The sequence below is a fragment of the Rana temporaria genome, chromosome 1, assembly GCF_905171775.1.
Source record: "Rana temporaria chromosome 1, aRanTem1.1, whole genome shotgun sequence".
NCBI classification, from domain to species: domain Eukaryota; kingdom Metazoa; phylum Chordata; class Amphibia; order Anura; family Ranidae; genus Rana; species Rana temporaria.
In genome coordinates this window covers 336,505,596-336,529,010 of record NC_053489.1, presented here as the reverse complement: position 1 = coordinate 336,529,010, position 23,415 = coordinate 336,505,596, and the positions used below count along the sequence as shown (strand labels likewise).

The 23,415-nt window shown below is 42.7% G+C and overlaps 1 protein-coding gene across 4 annotated transcripts in view; it reads right to left on the bottom strand.

Annotated features, from left to right (window-relative positions):
* Nucleotides 1-23,415, bottom strand: part of PALM2AKAP2 (PALM2 and AKAP2 fusion) — a 451,866-nt gene that overhangs the window by 91,744 nt on the left and 336,707 nt on the right. The window contains exon 1 of one of the 4 annotated variants that reach the window (XM_040361143.1): nt 12,980-13,534. The exons of the other annotated variants lie outside the window; for them this stretch is intronic. Within the exon in view, the coding sequence (XP_040217077.1) occupies nt 12,980-13,015 (36 nt within the window). The 5' untranslated portion in view covers nt 13,016-13,534. Of the gene's footprint in view, nt 1-12,979; nt 13,535-23,415 lie in introns of those variants that run through there. 4 annotated transcript variants of the gene reach the window in all.

The window sequence follows — 23,415 nt, the reverse complement described above, 5'->3', positions numbered from 1 at the left end:
GTAAAAGGCATCTAAATCAAGTTACTTGTGTTAACCTAATAAATTATACATTGGTATTTGATAACATTTCTGCTTTCATGAAGAATGCCCTTGTTAGTCATGTCCTGGATATATTCACCTAGGAAATACTGACACACTTTTATGTCATTTACTGAATCTCTCACGTGACAAGCAACAGAAAGTAGATCATGGAACTTGGAATAGAGCTAGGATCTGAGAACACAGGAACGTTCCAAAGAAAACGAGCACAGAAAGCCTAAGGCTACATTCACGCGGAAGTTCAGCAGTGCCGGGGCACTGCTGGCAAGAACAGTAGATTCTAGCCAGTGGATGTAAATGTTCCCAGCACACACTGTGACGTCTATCTGTGGTGAACAATGACATCTCTGCCCTGAAAACCTGACCCTACTCAACTGGTGCATAGGAGTCCCAGTCTGACTGCTGGGGGCTAAGGCCACATTCGTTTCTCTTCTTTCCTTTCAGCTCATGTGTTAACACGCATTGTTGTATGGTGCAACGCACGTGCTTTTCTTTAGCACACTGGGGTGCCATTTAATATGGATGGCAGCACAAAGCAACAAACCATAAGCACATAGGTGTGAAATTGACCTTGGTTTAACGATTCATTCATTTATCGATTTGTTCTTTTGTTAATTTCAGACCGAAGGAGAAGCCTTCTTTCAATTTGTACTGTCAGAAATCCAGGGACCTGCATTGTTATCCTTCTTCTAAAAATGCTAGTTTCCTTGGCTGTCAAGTTGATCCACTGGCTTTAATATTTTGAGTCCCTGCCCTGACCTTGCCTTTTTATAGGCAGAGATCAGCAATGGCAGCCACCATAGTTCTTCGGGACAGAACTCAACAGCTGTTATTCAAACTGATAAGATGCATGGAGATGCACTGCTCCTAAAGCGCCCCTGCCCACTGAAATCAGTGGGCAGCGCCACCGAACTGCCGGGAAAGCGCCGCTGTAGCCGCGCTTTGCGGGCGCTTTCTAACCCTTTTTCGGATACTAGTGGGGGTTAAAAGCGCCCCGTTAATGGCTGAAAAGCGCTGCAAAAACGCTTAACGATGCTTATTTGGGGCTCCCACTGTTATTGACATTTAATGCAGACTCAAACAATTTAGCAGACTTAAAGGGTATCTCCACTTTCATGGGAGAAAAAAAAATGGCAAAATATACCATTGCGACACAAGTCATATTGTAATTGAATGTTATTAGAAATTACTTTTCCTTTTTAATCTGCAGCACTGTAATTTTCAGTAAAATACAATGCAATACAATGTGGCAACCTGGAGGTATGTACAGTACCCAAATCCCCCCCCCCCCCCCCCCAAATGTAATTTTCCCGCTTGTGTGATTGGCTTACAGGTTTTCCCAGAAGTCTATACTAAGATTTTGAGAATTGCCTACAACAAAAATGTATTTTTTTGGATGAGATACTCTCAAAGAGTAATGATGCCTAAAGGGATGCAGAATCTGCAACCTTTCTCATTAGATCCTCTGCAGGTGCAGCAGCTGAATGACAAATATAAAATAACTCCATACAAATTCACTCGGCACATGGACATAGATATATGATAATAACTTATCATATTTGAATTGTGATTTTACATAGACATAGACAACCGGATATTCCTTCAGAGTAACAAAAGGTTCGGTATCTGCAACAAAGTTTGGTAAAATTCTTGCAATGTACACAGATTAAAAATGTTTATTTCTCAACAAAAGTGGAGTTACTCTTTCATTTTCTACTGTGCTCATCTCCTTCAGCATCATTGCTCCTTTGCTATCATTAACAGTCTTCTTACTGGGCTAGAGTGTTCTATCTGTTTTATTAGTCAGATACAGATGACATAATCACTACACATGCATTTCCAGCATCTGGCTCTTACTCCTGGCATCCATAAGATCCACATGTGTGGCATTCAGTTTAAAGTTACAAAGAAATTTTTAGCAGACAGGGGAAAAAAAAATGATGGCAGAAAAGATGTGAGAAAAGGCAAGGGTTGATTTACTGAAACCAGAGCGAGCAAAATCTAGTGCAGCTGTGCATGGTAGCCAATCGGCTTCTAACTTCAGCTTGTTCAATTAAAGGGGTTGTAAAGGTAAAAAAAAAAATCCCTAAATAGCTTCCTTTACCTTAGTGCAGTCCTCCTTCACTTACCTCACCCTTCGATTTTGCTTTTAAATGTCCTTATTTCTTCTGAGAAATCCTCACTTCCTGTTCTTCTGTCTGTAACTACACGCAGTAATGCAAGGCTTTCTCCCTGGTGTGGAGAACGCCTCTTGAGGGGGCGAGCAGGAGTGTCGGGATGCCACTAACACACAGCTCCTTTACAACCCCTTTAAGCTTTGACAATAAAACATGGACGCTGATTGGTTACTATGCAGAGCTGCACCAGATTTTTGCATTCTACAGTTTTGGTAAATCAACCCCAAAAGAGTCTTTTCGCAACTATAAAATCTGACCTGCTAGCAATTGTTTCATATGTAACTTTAGTTCTGCTTTAAGATGGTATCTTAGCAATAAATAAATAATGTTGCTGTTTACACTGAGAAATCATTTGTAAATGTTTGGACAACAAAATTCTATAAATATAGCAATTAACAGTATATATTTATATAAAAGCAGTCCATGCGCCCCCATCAGAGGTGTTTGCATACAAAACACAATCATTGATTGCTGAAGCTTAGTAAGGGTAAGATAAACACAAGTAGTACAGTATTAGTAATGTAATAGGAGTACTAATCACAAGATTGTGAAAATTGCAGAAATAATCTTTTAATGAAGTCAGCCTCATAGCAGTTAGCAAAGTTTTACATTTGACCAAAAATTTAATTTTTTGGGGGGTTTAAAAATACAAAGCAAGACAAAAGTAAAAGAGAGCAAGGTCATCCATAGGTAGGCACTATCTCCTTGAGAAGAGAAAGTGGGGCAATACTCATGAATACTGAGGCCTCGTACACACGACAGATTTTCTCGGCAAAAACCAGCAAGAAACTTCCCGGGACATATTTTTTTGCCGAGGGTTTCCTCGTGTGTACATTTTCGTCAAAGGAAACTGTCGAGAAACTCGACGAGCCAAAAAGAGAGCAAGTTCTCTATTTCCTTGACAAGAATGGAGAAAATTGGCTTGTCGAGTTCCTCGACAGGCTAACAAGGAACTCGACGAGGAAAACGATGTGTTTCGCCCGTCGAGTTCCTTGGTCGTGTGTACGAGGCTTCATACTTCAATAAATGACTGGAGCAACAGCACACACTAGGGTTGATTTACTAAAACATCTGGTGCAGCTCTGCATAGAAACCAATCAGCTTCCAGTTTTTTTTTGCCAAAGCTCAATTGAACAAGATTAAGGCTAGGTTCACACTGCTGCGAATTCTTTTGCGAATTTGAGCCGTTGCGATTGCTCAAATTCGCAAGTCATTAAAATAACATTGTTTTCCATTAGTGCCGTTTCACATCAATGAGTTGCGAATATAAGCTGCGGGAAAAAAGGGTCCTGTGCGAGTTTGATCCGTGTGCGATGCAAATTCAGCTCTATAGACTGGCATTCCCTGAAATCGTGGCCGCGTTTCACGGCAAAATCGTGGCAAAAACGCAGCGATTTTATCACGATTTCTAATTCGCAGCAGTGTGAACCTAGCCGAAGATGCTGATTGGCTACCATGCACCGCTTCACCTGATTTTGCACGCTTCAATTTTAGTAAATCAACCCCACTGTTCTCCTCACCTGATAATGACAATGACAGTTACAGGCTTTTGATAGTTTATGCTTCTCCTAAAGGAAGAAGATGATCAAGCCCCACTCAAGTAATAATAGGGTTTTTGTTTTTTTACAGCCAGCCACTGCACTTATTAAACTTAATTAAAAAAGAAAAAAAAGTTGAACATAATAACTTATCATATTTAAATTGTGATTTTACAAACTGCAGGCTGTCATTAGTCAGTTGCTTTTATAGCCTACAAAAGTGAAAATTACGATCTGATAATTGCCATTTCTTCACTAATTAGCTTGCAGAGGATGTCACAGGATAAGCAGAGAAGACACCCTACATTCTGATTTAACTGACGCATTTTGTGCCTTCTGTCACGGTTTAGTGATATAGCCATTGATTCTATGACTAGGTCCTGGGAGGAGGGACAAAAATGCATCAGTGAATCTAGGAGGTGGAGTGCCCTATCTGCTTGCCCTAAGCAACAATGTTTGTTGAGGTAATAGACTATACAATTGTGGCGCCCTGCTCCAAATGATTGGGGTGATATTTCAAATTTAGGGGGCGTCTGAGCCATAGTTGGGCTCTGACTCTGTTGATTCTATTTAAATTTGCCTCTGTTCTGGCTGTGGTTCTGCCTGATAGTAATTTCCCTTGTTGCCTGTAGGTGGCGTTACCACTTCAGGCCCATGTTGTAACGCAGGCGAACTATGGTGACCCTTCTCGGCAGCAGCCCAGTGGGAGTGGTGACCCGCTGTGCATGCTGGAAGGGGGTACTTAAGGGGCAGACGCCGTTTTTTCGTGGTCCTTCGCCTCATGGCCCTCCTGGCATGAGGTGAGTGTGTGTGTGATTCCAGTCTCGGGACCACGTTGGTCTGAGGCTGTATTCCTGTCGAGTAGGCCCAGCTATGCTGGCTGGGGCATATGGTTCTACAGGGGATCCCAAGCTGTCTGTCCAAGTGGAGGAAGCTGTTTATCGAAGGAACCAGGGGAAGGACCTGCCCTGGAGGAGCCAAGCAAGGCAAGCTGATGTCTCGGAATAGGAATGGTAACCTCGTTAATGAAAGTTGTCTTACAGTCCGCCGGATTGGCTTAAAGGTTCTTTGGCTGAAAGGCAGGAGGTTCGGGACTTTAAATCCTGTGGCAAAGGATTCCTGACTATCCATTCTGTGCTCTCATACGGTCTGTGGCAGAGACTGTTTCTATACTGCATCACTCCGGCTGCTAGTCCATGTGAGAGGGGTCTATCCGGGTGAGCAATACCCACTCAGGAGTGAGTGGTGAATACTGAGACTTTGACTACCTTTTTGTGCATTCTGTACCGCGTACCTGAACCTTCCCCTTCTCTCTATACTCTCTACTTCCTTCACAAGTTTATGCAGCAAAAATAAAGCCTACAGTTGAAGGTTTTACATCTTGTGTGGACATTGCAATTTCCACAGACTTCCTTCCCAGGACAACGAACCTAGAGGTAACGTGCAAAACCCAAAATCTAAACCAGCAGCTTCTACGGGGTAGTGCTACACAATGTACCACTTGATTGAAGCCCTTTGACAGATGGGAGGGGTAAAGCCTGGAGGGAGACCTGAACCTATGGCTGGAGACATGGGGCACTGGAGGGACTTGGATTTTTATTCAGAGGATAGTGTCAAAATGTATTTTGTCTACTTTTCACATGGGGCTCAAAATATATAATGCTTCATTAATACAGTGATGATAAAAGGAAAATTATTCTGATTTGTGATTAGGTTTATTTTTTTACTTTTGTAAATAAACATTTGATACATATCGATGACACTGATGTCACAGGGCATTGTGGATTTTCTAAATAACGAATGCAGTAGAAGCTGTTTGCATTCATACTCTCTGTATCCACTTAAAGCGGTCCTCCACCCTAAAGTGGAGTCCCGCTGATCGGAACCCTCCCCCCCTCCGGTGTCACTTTTGACACCTTTCAGGGGGGAGGGGGGTGCAGACACCTGTCTAAAGACAGGTATTTGCACCCACTTCCGGCCACACGATACGGGCGAAAGACGGGCATTCCGTCACATCCCGTCTGTCGCCCGTTGTGTGCTGGGAACACTCGGCTCCCAGCACACAGCGTGTGAGCCAATCGGCGGGCGCAGCGCGACTCGCGCATGCGCCGTAGGGAACCGGGCAGTGAAGCCGCAGCGCTTCACTTCCTGGTTCCCTCAGCGTGGATGGCGGGGGGAGCAGCAGAGTGACGAGCGATCGCTCGTGCTCTGCTGCGATCGGCGCTGGACTCCAGGACAGGTAAGTGTCCTAATATTAAAAGTCAGCAGCTGCAGTATTTGTAGCTGCTGACTTTTAATATTTTGTTCCCGTGGCACATCCGCTTTAACAAGTCTGTACATCCTTATCGGAACAGAATATGCCGGTAGGGGGAGGGAAGGGAGGGAGTCAAACAGAAAATTGTCAGCAGAACAACTTCTGCATCCTATCAGATGCAGCCACTGTTTAGGTACTTTGGCAGCTTAGGCTGGTGGTCAAAAGACAATAGGCACAGTGGGAGATTCATCGATCCACGCTCTATATCATAGATCAGGGGTCTCCAAACTTTCTGAACAAAGGGCCAGTTTATGCTCCTTCATAATTTAGGGGGGCCAGACTGTGGCCATTGGGAGTAGAACATGTCCCAGCATCAGTGGGAATAAACACTGCCCCATCTTTGGTGTCAGTGAGAGAAATCGTGTCCCATCGTTTGTGTTATTGGGAGGAATTGTGCCCTATCATTGGTGTCATTTGGCCCCATTGTTGGTGTCATTGGGAGGAACTGTGCCCCATCATCGGTAGGAATAACCCCTCATCATTTGCACTATTGGCAGGAATTTGACCCATCGTTGGGTGTCATTGGGAGGAATTGTGCCCCATCATTGGTGTCAGTGGGAGGACTAGACCCCCGATCTTTGGTGTTATTGGGCCCCATGGTTGGTGTCATTGGGAGGAACTGTGCCCCATCATTGGTGTCATTGGGAGGAAATGTGCCCCTTCGTTGGTGCCATTGAATGAAATAGTGCCCAGGGGGCTGGATAAAGGCAAGAAAATGCCTGCATCTGGCCCCCGGGCCACAGTTTGGAGACCGCTGTCATGTTTTTACGTAAAGCTTAAAGACTGGAGGAGATTTACTTAAAACTGATGCGCACAGAATCTGTTGTAGCTGTGCATAATAACCAATCAGCTTCTAGGTTTTATTGTAAAAGTCTAATTAAACAAACTGAAGTTAGAAGCTGATTGGATACTATGTAGAGCTGCACCATATTCTGTGTGCACCACTTTTAGTGAATTTCTCCCATTGTGTTTAGGTTATCAGTGGTCATACAGACGGGTTAATAACCAACTTCAGATCTTAGGCAGTGACTACAGTGATAGGTTCTCTGGCTGGGTCATCTGACCTGCTTTCTTCCTTTAAAGGAAATGGTCTCTGTGATTACAATGTTTTGTTTTGGCAGAATACAAGTGAGGCAGAGAGGAAGACATTCTTAGTGTATCCAAGGCAGATCAGCAAACAAATAGTGCAGTCAATGGTCTGGTACCTACAAGGCAAACTTGATTCCAGGCACGTAATTCACAGAATTTCTCTAGCCTATTTCTAGTAAATATCATATGCTTGCTTGCCTTACTGGCTTCACTACAGAGCACTTTCTGTTCTAGTTCCTTATTAAAATATATTTTATTACGGAAAAACTCAGGTAAAAAAATATCAGTGGTTTCTAATGACAGAGCACTGTAACTTATTATAGAGTTGTCTCTGTGAAGGTAAGAGTTTCACTAATATAAAAATTAGCTCACCTCCTTAGCCAGTCACCAGAATAATGTGTAGTCTGTGCCCACGGTTTCATAAGATTGGGACTTAGTGCCCACCCTCACCACTGCATCACTATAACTGACGGGTACTATTGTAGATATGGGTACTGTTTCACGGAAGAACTGGGTTCTTGAAATATTCCTTAAAATATCGGGCCTGGGGGTGTCCTTAGTATGCCTGTAAAGTAGCGCATCGTTCCCATGTTTATAACAGTGCCACAGCAAAATGTAATTTCTAAAGGAAAAATTGTAATTTAAAATTGCTTGCGGCTGCAATGTATTGTCGGATCCAAGCAATATAGATAAAAATACCCCAAACAACTGTGCGGATGTCCATCCCAAAATCCATACGAGGCTCTTCAGGTCTGGTATGGATATTAACCACTTATCTACCAGCCACCGTCAATTGACGGCGGCATAGTAGCTCAGTTGTTCTGACAGGACGTCATATGACGTCCTCGTCTTTTAAAGCCGCTAGGGGGCGCGAACGCGCTCCCGCCGCGTTACTGGGAACGATGCGCGTGCCCGGCAGTAACAATGGCCGCCGGGCACCCGCGATTGCCCAGTAACTGAGCAGGACTGTGGATCTCTGTGTGTAAACACAGAGATCCACGTCCTGTCAGGAAGAGGAGACCGATACTGTGTCCCTTGTACATAGGGACACAGATCGGTCACCTCCCCAGTCAGTCCCCTGCCCCTACAGTTACAATCACTCACTAGGCTACACATTTAACCCCTTCCTCGCCCCCTAGTGTTAACCCCTTCCCTGCCAGTCACATTTATACAGTAATCAGTGCATATTTATAGCACTGTTCACTGTATAAATGTGAATGGTCCCAAAAATGTGTCAAAAGTGTCCGATGAGTCCGCCATAATGTCACAGTCCCAATAAAAAATCGCAGATCGCCGCCATTACGAGTAAAAAAAAAATCATAATTATGTCCCCTATTTTGTAGGCGCTAAAACTTTTGCGCAAACCAGTCACTATACGCTTATTGCGATTTTTTTTTTACCAAAAATATGCTAAACTGAGATTTTTTTTTTTTTTAATGGGATATTTATTATAGCAAAAAAGTAAAAAAATATAGTTTTTTTTCAAAATGTACGCTCTTTTTTTGTTTATAGCACAAAAAATCAAAAACCGCACAGGCGATCAAATACCACAAAAAAAAAGCTCTATTTGTGGGAAAAAAAGGACGTCAATTTTGTTTGGGAGCCACGTCGCACGACCGCGCAATTGTAAGTTAAAGCGACGCAGTGCCGGAAGATGAAATTTTGCCTATGTGCACAGTAAGCAAGTGGTTAAGGGGAACCCTGCACCAATTTTTTTTTTCTAAATGGCGTGGGGGCCCCCCCAGGCACAATATACTCTGAACAGCAGTATATATACTATACGGCCTGCCCTATATACTCAGAAAATTGGGCCTTAGATGTTGGTGGTACCAGAACACTGTAAGCCCTCACAGTTACTCTTGTTGGGTGCAGGAACGGGCCCTGCTGTGAAATATTATATCAAGAATTGTAATTACATGCCCCTGTTAAACAGGGGCAGAAAAATTGTGCCTTGGGTGGTGATTGTCGTGGTGGTGCCACAACACTGTAACTCTTCACAGATACTCTTGTTGGGTACAGGAATGGGCCCTGCTGTGAAACATGACTGCCAGTTTTTTGTCCTTCTGTGGCACCCCCTCTCTCTAGGCTCACGTTTACTCCCTTCCTCAACCTGGGAACCAACATTGGAGCCTTCAAATCGCTGCGCATCCTCCAGCAGCATATAACCGACACTGTGGTTGAATAATTCTGGGGACTCCTCCGTGCATGATGGGGCTACGGAAGGAGTGACTGTGGACAAGGAGCCGGTGGAATAGGCCACTTTGGCAGTTGCGTTGGAAGGCAAACTGCTCTGAGCCTAGGTTACAGAGAATGAAGAGGATGAGGACGGCTTCGTTATCTACTCCACCAAATCTTCCGCATGTTGTGGCTCAATAACACGACCAGCAGCAGCAAAAAGGACAAGCGTGCCCCAATGGTCACCTGCAGAGGATGCACCATGTCCACGACCACCACTGTTGACTGCACTGTAGATATAGGCTACACTGGATGCAGTGTGTATATATATATATATATATATATATACACACACACACACATTAGACTGTATATATATATATATATATATATATATATATATATATATATATATATCATATATTTTATATATATTATATATATATATATGATATATATATATATAAATAAATAAATATATATATATATATATATATATATATATATATATATATATATATATATATATATATATATATATATATCAAATACATTGCCACCAACTGAACCTGCCTGCTTAATCTAACACAAGCTATCTCTCTGTCCATGCCAACAACACTATGCATGGCCACTTTGTAAGCAGCCTTATATAGTGCGGGGAGTGGACTTAGTTCCACTGAGCCATGATTGGCCAAAGGCACCCTGCCTTTGGCCAATTTTGGCTCTCTCAGCAGAGCGCGCTGTGATTGGCCAAAGCATGCAGGTCAGGTGTATGCTTTGGCCAATCATCATACAGCAATGCTCTGCAATCTCACAGTGCATTATGGGGCGTTCCGCTGTGCTCAGATTTTCCGCGAACGTCCCATATGTTCAGTTTGTTTTAGAACAACCGATCTTCGTCTCGAACTTAAGTTCGACTCAAACAGAGGACTCATCCCTAATAAGCTGGCACCTGTTTATTCTACCAATGTGGCTAAACAACCAGACATGCCCTACAAGAGACTGGCAGGTTTGCAAACGGTTCTCTGCCATTATCAGGAACAATAATGATCCAGAATGCACTGTTGTTGCTTTCTGAAAGTCAGGATTTGCATAATCATAGCCACACCCAAACTCTGACTCTTATGTTTCGAGATTTTCAATGGGCAATGCATTGTGTAAGGGGGGAGGTGGTATGGTTCCTTTCTCATATCCCAGAAGATTAAATAGTTTGGGGGCTCCGGAAGAGCTGTAAAGATATTTATTGTATCAAATTAGAAAGAAATTAGTTCCTTATGTTCTTAAAGTCTAGCAGACATGTTTGTTTAAAAAATGTTCTCCACTTCAGGTTCATGTTACAAAAAACCTCCGCCTCTTAGGTATTGGTCACCTTTGATGTTGGATTAGCTATTAGCTATGTTAATAAACTTCAAACCAGTTCTTTGGCAAGCTGATCTTGTGTTATGCACCCAATAGAAATGTATTTAAAAGATCATGCTGCGTGCATTGATTATGATGTCCATCTACAGTGAAAAAGAAAGTCAGAATTCACTTTTGAGGGCACATATTGTTTCCCTTCCATGCACAGAAAAGGAGACAATATGGGTTGATGTACTATAGGCAAACTTTGAAAGTGCAGTTACACTGCAAGGGGGTATCTCCAGAGCTTAGTAAATGAGGTGAAGCTTCACTTTTCAAAGAATAAAGTATATATCTGTTGAGTGCTGTAGAGGAGACTCTGCAGGTAGTCAACATTAGGTTCATACAAGGAATATAGATGATATAAGGAAAGAGTCAGTAAATAATAGTGGTTATATGTATGTAATAAAATGCACATGAGTGAGAGTTCAGGATAAAATGTCCATGAGCACTGGTGTAGATCACAATAAGGAGCACTGGGATGGGGGGGCAGCCAGCTGTCAGGCCCCGTACACACGTCCGAGGAACTCGACGGGCAAAACACATCGTTTTGCCCGTCGAGTTCCTTGTGAAGCCGCCGAGGATCTCGGCGAGCCGAAATTTCCCATTGAACAACGAGGAAATAGAGAACATGTTCTCTATTTCCTCGCCGAGGTCCTCGTCGGCTTCCTCGGCCGAAAGTGTAGACACGGCCGGGTTTCTCGGCAGAATACGGCTCCGACCGAGTTTCTGGCTGAATTCTGCCGAGAAACTCGGTCGTGTGTACGGGGCCTATGAGTTAGAAGCAGCTCTGTAGTTTGAGGCCTGAAAACTGCCTCCTATGCCGCCCGAATGTGAAAGCCTGAGTGCTTTCACACTGGGGCAGTGCGCTTGCGGGACGTTAGAAAAAGTCCTGCAAGCAGCATCTGTGGGGCGGTTTGGGGGCACTGTATACAACGCTCCCAAAACCCCCCTGCCCATTGCAATGAATGGGCAGTGCTTCTGAAGTGCTGCAACACAGGTGTTTTTAAACCTCTTCTTTGGGGTTAAAAGCACCCCGCTAGCACCCGAAAAGCGCTAAAGCGCTGCTAAAATTAGGAAATCAGGGGATGGGGGGCTGGCAGGAATACCAGGGATTTCACAAAAAGGAATGGATACAAAGAGAACAGATTACTTATTCACATATGCACATGGTACAGCGGGCACATATAAGAAATATGAAATGTTGGGGTAACATATTCTTTAAAGCAGTTGTAAAGACAGAAGTTTTTTATTTTATTTTAATGCATTCTATGCATTAAGATATAAAAAAAGCCTTCTGTGTGCAGCAGCCGCCCCAGCACCCACTAATACTTACCTGAGCCCCATCTCTGTCCAACGATGTGCACGAGTGCCTTGGCCGTCCAGGGCTCACCACCTGATTGGCTGAGACACAGCAGCAGTGTAATTGGCTCCCGCTGCTGTCAATCAAAGTCAATAAGCCAATCAAGAGAGAGATGGGGCGGGGCCGAACGGCAGCCACATGTCTGAATGGACACACAGAGCTGCGGCTTGGCTCGGGTGCCTCCCTTGGGTGCTGTGGGGGCACTCGACAGGAGGGAGGGGTCAGGAGTGCCAACCAGGGACCTGAGAAGAGGAGGATCTGGGCTGCCCCGTGCAAAACCACTGCACAGAGCAGGTAAGTATAACATGTTTATCTTTTTTTAAACTAGACTTTACAATCACTTTAAGTGCTGAAATGAGCTTCCCCTGACTGTATGCAGGCTTTGTTCACATAGTGTGTTACCACATAGACATAGGCCTGTGAGCTATCTGCCACGTCACTGGCAGATAGTTCACATCCCATACACCAGTTTCAATCTAGTAGCGATCTTTGACAGTTTTTGATATTGAAAACTGCTGCGATACATTTGTTAATTAGGCGCGGATCTGTTCCAGTTTATATTTTTCAACCTGAAATAGGTCTATCTGATTTGTTCACATGGTACACATTATAATGGTGCAAAAAAGCTTTGTTACTTCCCCAGCTTGTCGCAAAGAATCAGCAAAATAACCAAAACGCTGTAACAGCATAGCAGCTAATGTGCAATGGACAATACAGCATTTGATGATTTCAGTCTGCAGATATAACACCTGCCATTATTTTAATAGTATTATATAAATACAGCTGGAACAAGTCAATTCAGAATATTAAATAGAACCCAGAGATGACAGGTTTAAGCTGTAGAGTGTAGCTCAATGAGTGGCAAATACAGGACAATACAACCTACCTTGAACAGACCCCAGAACATCCACAAAGCAATCATGTTTATGTTCTTCCTCACGGAACGCTGCTTTCCATAAACATACAGCAGACAGGTAAGGATAATTCCTAATTTATATTTCTTGCATGGACATAACGACTGTTATCAGATAGCTGCCACAAAACTCTGGATAACACAATATACAACCCAAACAACTATAAGCTACCAGCTACAACTAGGTTTAACGAGGAAGCAGTTTAAAGTGGATAAAACACGTTCATACCTCAAGGACACATCCTATTAAAGGAAACTACGCCACACCTATATTACTGGTAAAACAAAGCGGCATATGAAAGAATGACTTAAAATAACATTAAAGGTAATATCTCTCAATGGCGTATATCATTTACTGCTCATACCTCAGAACGGTATGCTTCAGGGACTAGGGTTCAATATTATCATAACACCCAAACATTCCCAAACATGTGGAGAGCATTGTCTTTGCAGCAACGTGTATATGGACATCTATATTGAAGCAGGTGCACACAGATTAAAGAATACAATGTATAATAAGGCACCCAGCGTTGTCATGTTCATCCTTTATACAGAAATCACCAGCTATTCTGACTACTGACATTGCTGATGCTTCCAATTCACTCCTAGGAACAATTCTCACACTTGAATGTTCTAGCCAGGAAGGAAGTATCACTTGTAATGTTTAGAGGTAACACCAAACTAAACAAAAGAGAACATCACACACGCATGCAACATGGAGTTCCTCTCATTTTGTAACTTCAAGTGCTGGAAAAACAAAATACAGTTTCCATGTGAAAATAGTAATGTTTGTATTGCGTCCAGACTTAACAGCTGAACTTTTTTAATGACGTTCATTAAAAAATGAATTCAAATTAATGTCATATGACATTCATTCAAAATGAGCATGGTTCTACAAGAGGCATATCATTACCCTATTAAAGCATTTAACTTGAAAATACTGTATATACAGTATCATAATAAAGGCACAAACATAGCTAAGAAGGTATTGTTAATTAATATACATTATTTATGTATTTGTTTAGCTAGCTAAAATTTTTAAGCTGGCCATACACAGCTCCTGCTGAAATTTCAGCCATGGTTGGCCCTATCGGCATCAGCTCAACCAAAACCAGCTTCAAACTCTGAGGAGCTGGATGGAAAATTACCGGCCAAACAGTGACTGCATTCTATCAGAAGCTGGCCATACACGGCTCCTGATGACATTTGGCATCACCCAGCTCCACCAAAGCCAGCTTCAAACTCAGAGGAACTGGATGGAAAATTACTGGCTGAACAGTGACTGCATTCTATAAGAAGTTGGCCATACACGGCTCCTGATTAAATTTGACATCACCCAGCTCCACCAAAACCAGCTTCAAACTCTGAGGAGCTGGATGGAAAATTACCGGCCGAACAGTGACTGCATTCTATCAGAAGCTGGCCATACACAGCTCCTGATGAAATTTGACATCACCCAGCTCCACCAAAGCCAGCTTCAAACTCTGAGGAGCTGGATGGAAAATTACCAGCCAAACAGTGACTGCATTCTATCAGAAGCTGGCCATACACAGCTCCTGATGAAATTTGACATTACCCAGCTCCACCAAAGCCAGCTTCAAACTCTGAGGAGCTGGATGGAAAATTACCAGCCAAACAGTGACTGCATTCTATCAGAAGCTGGCCATACACGGCTCCTGATGAAATTTGACATTACCCAGCTCCACCAAAGCCAGCTTCAAACTCTGAGGAGCTGGATGGAAAATTACCAGCCAAACAGTGACTGCATTCTATCAGAAGCTGGCCATACACAGCTCCTGGTGAAATTTGACATTACCCAGCTCCACCAAAGCCAGCTTCAAACTCTGAGGAGCTGGATGGAAAATTACCAGCCAAACAGTGACTGCATTCTATCAGAAGCGGGCCATACACGGCTCCTGATGAAATTTGACATTACCCAGCTTCACCAAAGCCAGCTTCAAACTCTGAGGAGCTGGATGGAAAATTACCAGCCAAACAGTGACTGCATTCTATCAGAAGCTGGCCATACACGACTCCTGATGAAATTTGGCATCACCCAGCTTCACCAAAGCCAGCTTCAAACTCTGAGGAGCAGGATGGAAAATTACCAGCCAAACAGTGACTGCATTCTATCAGAAGCTGGCCATACACGGCTCCTGATGAAATTTGGCATCACCCAGCTCCACTAAAGCCAGCTTTAAATTCAGAGGAGTTTTATGGAAAATGAACGGCCAAAGAGTGACTGCATCCTATCAGATGTATCATCTAAGCGGATGCAGACACTGTTTAGGTATTCAGACAACCATAGCTGCTGTGGCTGTCTAAATACAACAGCCACCAGAGGAGACTCTCACATCCACACTGTTTAGTGTTGATAGGGAGATTGAGTGCACAGTGAACAAGCTGTCAAAGACAGCCCTTGGTTCCTACTAATAATCAGGAGCCAGTAGGACTGTTGTCAGAAGATTGCGGATTCTTCCCACCCTCCCAGGTGTACAGACCCTATCAAAGGGATGCCAGGGCTGGCCATGAAAGTGTTAAAGTGTATTTCCACTATTGTAGCTAATTTGGGGTAACACCTGCTTTATATTTGTTACATGTCCCCATTCTTTAAAATAAATAAAAAAATTAAACAATGCAACTTATTTTTTTAGATGCTCTATTCTGGACCCTCCAACAATCAAAACATGCTAAGTAGTTATTTGTTTATGAGAGGGCTAGGCATATGTGTTTGCCATAATTAACCCTGTCTGTACTGTGCAGGCAGGTCTTCATTATCAATTGTAACTAGATTTGAACACTGTCTGCCCTAACAAAGAGTTAAAGAGGCTGGGCTTCTTGAATTGTATGTTAATGAGGACAGACTTGGGACAGGCTCACTCTAACATTGTTCAAAAAAACACTGCAGTCAGACACGACAGCTACTCCCCAGAATCAAAATTTTAAGAAATATTAAAGTAAAAAATGAGACATGCTGTGTGAACTAGAACATAAAGCAAACATTAGCGTTTTCTGAAATTTGACAGCAAAAGTGGAAATACACTTTAAGAAATACATTAGCGGTAAAATAGTTCCAATAAGTGTATTTTAAATGTGTCTGTGCCTGTCCAGCAAACGTTGGTATTGACCAAACAATACTAAGCATATTCTTTAAGATAGTACAGCCAACTAAGCAAGGTACTCATGTGCAAAAACATCCCTTAACAAATAAAGCTTGACACAAAGACTGCAAAAAAGAATAAATGAGGATATATTTCTTGCAGGTTTTAATGAACTATCACCTAAGTGGATGCGTTCATTAAATTACCTTTTGGTGTTGATGCCTATAAGATATACTTTGCTATTTTCCTAACTACATGTGATAGAAAGCATAAATCCTGTAGGACTTAATTTTAACAAGTGTCCTTTTTAAACAATTTGCAAATTGCTTTGAAAATTTCCGCAGCCTGAACACACACATTCAAACATTGTCAAGGTCAGAACTACCTCTCACTTAGGTTTTCTATCATCATCATCTGTCTTGTCTAAAATTTTCTGTATTAAACTGGGGGATATTTCCAGGAAATACAAGGTTACATTTAGGAAAAATTTGCTTATGACACATTTGAGAATGTCTAAAAACCTAAAAAACCTTACAACTTTTATAAATATTTGAAACGCTATCTTTTCTTTCTTGAAAATTAGAAATATTTCACAGGATCATTTATTTGACACGAATGCCTTAAAGCGGTATTCCACCAAAAATAAAACACATACTGCAGCTGTTGGCTTTTAATAATAGGACACTTACCTGTCCTGGAGTCCAGCAATGTTTCCATCAGCTGTTGGGTGTTGCCACCGCCATTGCGGGTATGGGAACTGTGTAACCTTTCGGCTTCACGCCAGGAACCCTACTGCGCATGCGCGAGGCCCCCGCTCCTCTCCCGGGGGTGGAGGAGGGAGCCCCGTGGTGATGTCACAGGTCCGTGGCACAGACTCCCGGAAGTGGGAAAGGATTACCTGTCAGGCCTTGTACTCACGACCGGATCTGTGCGCTGAAAACTGTCTGCCGGACAGTTTCCGGCGTACAAGGCTGATTTTTGTTTGGTTCCGCTGGCTTGTACACACCAGCGGACCAATTTACCGTCGTACCGGAACGCGTGCACGTAAACCACGTACGACGTCACTATAAAGGGGAAGACCAAACTTAATGGCGCCGCCCTCTGTTCCTCTTTTGCTAGTTACGGGTTTGCTCGTGTTAGTGAAGGTTTGGTTAGAGCTGATTCGCGCTTCTCGGTCTCCAGGCTTTGACAGCGTGTATTCACGGGTTCAGTGCGTGTGCTTGCGGTAACGTAGTTGTCATTCGGCTATAGGCTAGCAGGTTGTTTCTGCTTTTGCAGTTGCATCCTGTGCGCTCGTATCTGTTTGTCACGCGTTCGTCGCAGGTAGTGCTGGATTTGCGAGTGCTTTCTGTTTGAGTGTGTTCTTGACTGACCAGCCGGCCGGTTTGAAGCCATGATGGAGCAGCAGCGTCAATTTTCGCGAGTTGGTGCTGTTTATGGGATGGCTGCTGGATATGTTCATTATTCCAGTACTTTGGCCAGAAACAGGGGGCGGAGGCGTTTCTGGACCAAGAATTGGTTGCGCCAGCGTGACCAGTTCTCACATATGCCTCTGCTTAGGGAAATCCAGGAGAATAATCCTAATGACTTTAGGAATTTTCTCCGCATGACGGACCCCGTATTCAACAGTCTGCTGGATCTTCTGTCCCCCTATATCACGAGGCAGGACACTGTGATGCGCCAAGCCATCACGGCCGAGCAGAGGCTTATTGCCACGTTGCGGTACCTGGCGACTGGGAGGAGCCTGCAGGACCTCAAGTTCTCGACAGGCATCTCTCCGCAGGCGCTTGGGGTCATCATACCGGACACGTGTGCTACCATCATCAAAGTTCTGCATGAGGAGTATATTAAGGTAAGTTTCCTGGCTGTAATAATGTGGCCAACTAACTTTATTTTTAATTTCCCAGATATGCTGTGTGTTTAACTAACGTTCCCTTTTCTCCCTATGCATGTTGATATAAGCTTTAACATGTTTTATTCTTGGCCTACCTTCATATTTGTCCCTTACCCAATATTAACCTGTCCAGCATGCTATCCTAGGGACAAACACACCTTGCCATTTTTTCAAACACGACTTATTGGTTTTTGTGTCCCCCCCCCCCTTCAAACTTTTTTAGTCCCCATCAGAGGGCTGTGGAGTCTCTTAATTAAGTGGCCCTATATATTTCATTCCCCAAATTCTCCCTGCACATTTTTCAAATGCAATTTTAAGACTGTGAAGTTTCACAAGGATGCTTGTAGGATTATGTTTGCTATGTTTATGTGCCAAAGTACTAAATCTCTTTTTTTGTTTGTCCCCACAGCTACCCTCCACACCACAGGAATGGCAGTCTGTGGCTTCCCAATTTGCCCAGCGGTGGGATTTTCCAAACTGCGGTGGAGCAATAGATGGGAAACACGTCCGCATTGTGCCCCCACCCCACTCGGGGTCCTACTATTATAATTACAAGGGTTATCATAGTATTGTGTTGATGGCGGTGGTGTCGGCACAGTATGAGTTTCTATATGTGGACGTGGGGAAGAATGGCCGGATGTCTGATGGGGGAGTGTTCGCACGGACTGATTTCTATGATCGTCTCCAAGCTGGTGGTCTGGCATTGCCACCAGATGAAGAGAATGTGGAAGGACTTCCGTTTGTGTTCCTAGCGGACGAGGCTTTCGGGCTTGGTCCTCACCTCATGCGGCCTTTTCCCCAGAGGACCCTCACCTCAGAGAGGAGTGTGTTTAATTTTCGGTTGGCCAGGGCTCGGAGGGTAGTCGAGAATGCCTTTGGGATACTCACCAACCAGTTCCGCCTGTTCAGGACATCGATACATCTGGCGGAATATAAATTGGACACCGTTGTATTTGCCTGCTGCATTTTGCACAACTTTTTACGCAGGCACTCCCAGACGTACCTACCCGACATCGGTTCTGAGGCAAGACTACCCTCAGATCCCCTTCCCGGGCTGGACACTGGTCGCGCTGGCTTGGCCCCCCAATCAGCTCGTGAGGTACGCGACAAATATGTTGAGTACTTCATGGGTCGGGGGGCCATTGCTATGCCAGATCATATTTCTTTCTAATTCGGCCCCCAAAGAAAGGAATATTCTCACAACTAATAAATAATTAGACCATTGGACTTTATACAGTTGTTTGTCATTAATGCTTTTTCTCTTTTTATCTGTCTTCCTGGTTCTCTAACTAACTTCTGCAATTTTAGTGCATAATTGATTTCTCCACTTTTAGTAAATAACCACATTTGCACAGTATTCACTCATCTACAAACAGGGTATTGAGTCTAGAAATAAGAAGCAACTCCATTTTAAAATTTTGAGGTCAAGTGTTTTAATTTTTGCTTGTTCATGACCACAAAAATTATTTTATATTTTTTTCATTACTCCCTGCTTTTGTACTTAGGAGTCTACAATATTTTTTGGACTTTGTGTATATTTTTTTCAGGTAATTAAACAAAAAATATTATCAAGAATATACATTTTTGAACAAGTTCACAGTTTTGTTTATCAAATTTAGTTCGATTTATTGTTTACATATATATATATATATATATATATATAGAATATTTTTGGTGGGGTGTTTCCCGCCTTTGTATTTTTTGTTCTCGGCATATTTTTTCGGCCCAAAAACCTATATTTCTTATTTGTTAAATTTTTTTCACGAAAATCCAAAACATTTCGTAAAAATATTTATACATTTTGAAATCTGAAAATTCTATTTTTAGATTGTTTTCCAAATATATAATAAATTTTTTTTTTTTTTTTTTTTTTTTAGTTGTATATTTTTTTTCCATTTTTTTGTGTGTTTTTAAATACGAATATTTGTTGGGGAGATTTAGGAGTCAAATCTCGACTTCACTAAATTAAGTGATTATAGAGATTTATAATTCTATATATATATATATATTTCCTTTTTTTTGGTGTTTATTCTTTATGGTCTAAACTTTATAGTATCCAAAAATGTAGAAAATGGACAAACAAAAGAACTTAAAACTTATAAAAATATAAGAATTCACAACAGCAGTCAGTCATGGTGTGCTTTCACACTGGAACACGCCAAAATTTGAAGATACACACATTCCGTGCAAACTCGCCAAATGTCATTGGTTCAACAGACAAATGGCCACATGTGCTATCTGACATCATGGGTGATCAATGTCTGTGTTTTGTGGGAGCAAACCCTTCCTCTCAACTACTTGAGGATGGAGGAGGGGGTTGGACCCACAAAGCACAGACACTAGATATTCTGTGATGGCAGATAGCACATGTTGGCACACTGTGTGTGTATCTTCAAATTTTGGCGTATTCATTATTAAAACAGTAAAAATGGTTGTGGGGGCGGGGGATGGGCGGGGGGTGTTTCAGTCTTTGACACGGCCCATCATGTCAATAATATTTTTAAAATTTGCTTCGATGACCATCATTCTTTGCCGCATATTGTCCATTTCCGTGCTGCATTCCAAAAGGACATTTGTTACATTCTGTTCCATGACAACCATCCTTTCACACATATTGTGCATTTCAGTGCTGCACTCCATTACCTGTTGAATAATTATAGCAGCACTTGCACGTGAAAATATTGCCACACCATCCTCCTCCCCTAAAAAAAAAAAAAATGGGCATTCAAAAATTTTAGATTTGATGAGGCCTATCTACATATGTTTTTTAAAATCAAGCTAGGGTGACACTGACCTGATGGGCTTCTCCTTTCCACCTCTTCGACATCTTCTATCACTCCTCCTTCTTCCACCACCTCCCCATCATCTTCTATCACTCCTCCTTCTTCCACCACTTCCCCATCATCTTCGACTCCTCCTTCATCCATCAATCCACCTTCTTTCAATTCGCCAAATTGTTCTTCCGCCACTTGCCCTTCATCTGCTATAAATTCTAAGTCCAAAATTACTTCTTCCTCCTCTCTTCCTTCCTCCTTTCTTCCTTCCTCCTCTCCTTCCACATCCTCTTCTCCTTCCACATCCTCTTCTCCTTCCACATCCTCTTCTCCTTCCACATCCTCCTCCTCCTCCACATGGCGAGATGGAAGATTTTGGCCTTGTCTGGCCCTCTCTGCCTCCTTCAAATGCTGGCGACTTCTTTCCCCTTAAATAACAACAAAAAAAATGTATACTCATCAGCACACAGATATTGGAGAGCAGAAATCGCACACATTGCTTAGAAGAGGCTTTCATTTATTTACTTTTATCTTTCACCAAACCTACATTTTTGAATGACTTCTATGGCAAGCTCTGATCCTGCCCCTTTTTAGCAAAGTGACACACATGGATGTCCCCCCTAAACTGTATTTCTGGGAGACCCTACCAAAACCCAAATTTGATTTGGGGAGACACAGGTGCTCTGCATTGCAGATGTGAAAACATCTGCTTTATTACCACTGTTTTTAGAATGAATCCTGTTTGCCTTTCCCATTCTCCTAATTCTATTTTTTATAACTAGCTTTTACACAATGTTTACAAACAAAGTTTTTGGCCAGTGAGCCATGTCCAGGTGTGTTGTTCCTGGAATAACCGAGCCTTCCTGAGAAACTAGGTGATGTTACGTGGTTTACTAAGAACACTATTTGTAAATATGTAGGTATTTATGTCATAAAAAATAAATGACAACATGTATTTAAAATTACAAGCAGGCCAAGGAGGCAGATGGTGAAATATACATGGCAACACATTCTTGCAGACTATCAACCCCCCCCCCCAACCCCAAAATATATTTACTTACTTTTACGCAGAATTTTAAGCATCTTCTTCATCTGATGTGGCTCCCTCAATTTTAAGTCTGACCAGCGTTTCCTCAGCTGTTCCTTGGACCTGGTGATCCCAAACATTCTCTGCATTCTCCTCGCCACCTTGTCCATAATATGTGCCTTTCGGCGGTTAGGGGTCTTGTATGGCCCTAATTCACCATCATAGTCCTTCCTCCGCATGATGGAAACTAACTCCACCATTTCCTGGAACCGCATATTAGTGGCTTTGTATCTTCTTTGCCTGGATCGGGACGTCCCTGCCTCTGTCCCTTCACTTGTGGCATGAGAGCATCGTGCCCGCTCGTGTGACATCGCCATCTTTCCTTTCCCACAGAGATTATGGGCGGGGAAAAGAGGAATTGTTACGCCATGGGCGGAGACGAGGGCGGCGTTTAATACATACGCAGAGTGTAGAGAATGCAAACAACGTGTTTACGTAGGTTACGCGGAGAATCTTCGAGCGCATCCAGAACATACACAGTTAACGCCATATTTCCTAAACACATTGATTAGGGGCCTAGCAAAGGTGATGAGGGCGGGGTTTAATAAATACGCGGAGTGTTTAAAAGGTGCACGCCGTGATTACGCATCTTACGCGGTAATTAGGCGAGCGTGAGAAACGAGGAGCGAGAGACAGGAAGGTAAGGAAATTAAAAATAGGATCAGCAGAGGCCTAGAAAATGTAGACCCATGGGATGGGGGTTTGGGCTGTTGGTTGCACCCTTTTTAAGCTATTCTGTCTATGGGGTACCACAATGTTATTTTGGTGTCCAAATGCTTTTGGACACCTCACAAAATAGAGATGTGAACAATGCTGTACCTCATTGACAAGTTTTTGAATGGTGTATTCAGATCAGGCAAAGTATTGTTCAAGTGTTGGTTGTACAGAGGTCATTAGGAAGTGTCTTTTATGTCATCCATTGTCAGGGGCATGAGATCTACACATGAAAGAGTGCCTAGATGAATACTGTCATTTGTAATCATTGTTTATTTTTCTATATTAAAAATAGTTACTGCAATGTTAACAATGGCTCTGCATCTAGCAAATCAATGTTTGGTACAACCAATGCGGCCGAGCTGCCAATCATTGTTTAAACAAGAGAGACTGTGTTTGTAATTAGATATAGGTAATAAATTTGAAGACACATATTATATCAAGGTCAACGCTGATCCTTTTTAATATCTATTTTTCTTTGGTTTATGTTTTGCGAATCTAGACTCAAAAAGAAATATCAAAATTCACAACGGGAAATGGACCTCCTACAAACTAAGGAAGCTATAGAGGCGTTACTAGAGAAATTTCAGGACACGCCCATCCTGTGGAATTCAAAACACTCTTTATATTGTAATAAAGATGTACGAGCGGCAGCACTAGAGGAGCTAGCAAACTATATGCAAACATGGGTGCCAGGATGCACTGCCAACATGGTGAAGGATAAACTTGCCAACCTGAGAAGCACATACAGAAGAGCATACAAAGCTAATAAAAGCAAAAAATCGGGAGCAGCAGCAACACAAGCAAAGGAACCCAAACTGTGGTATTACAAACAGATG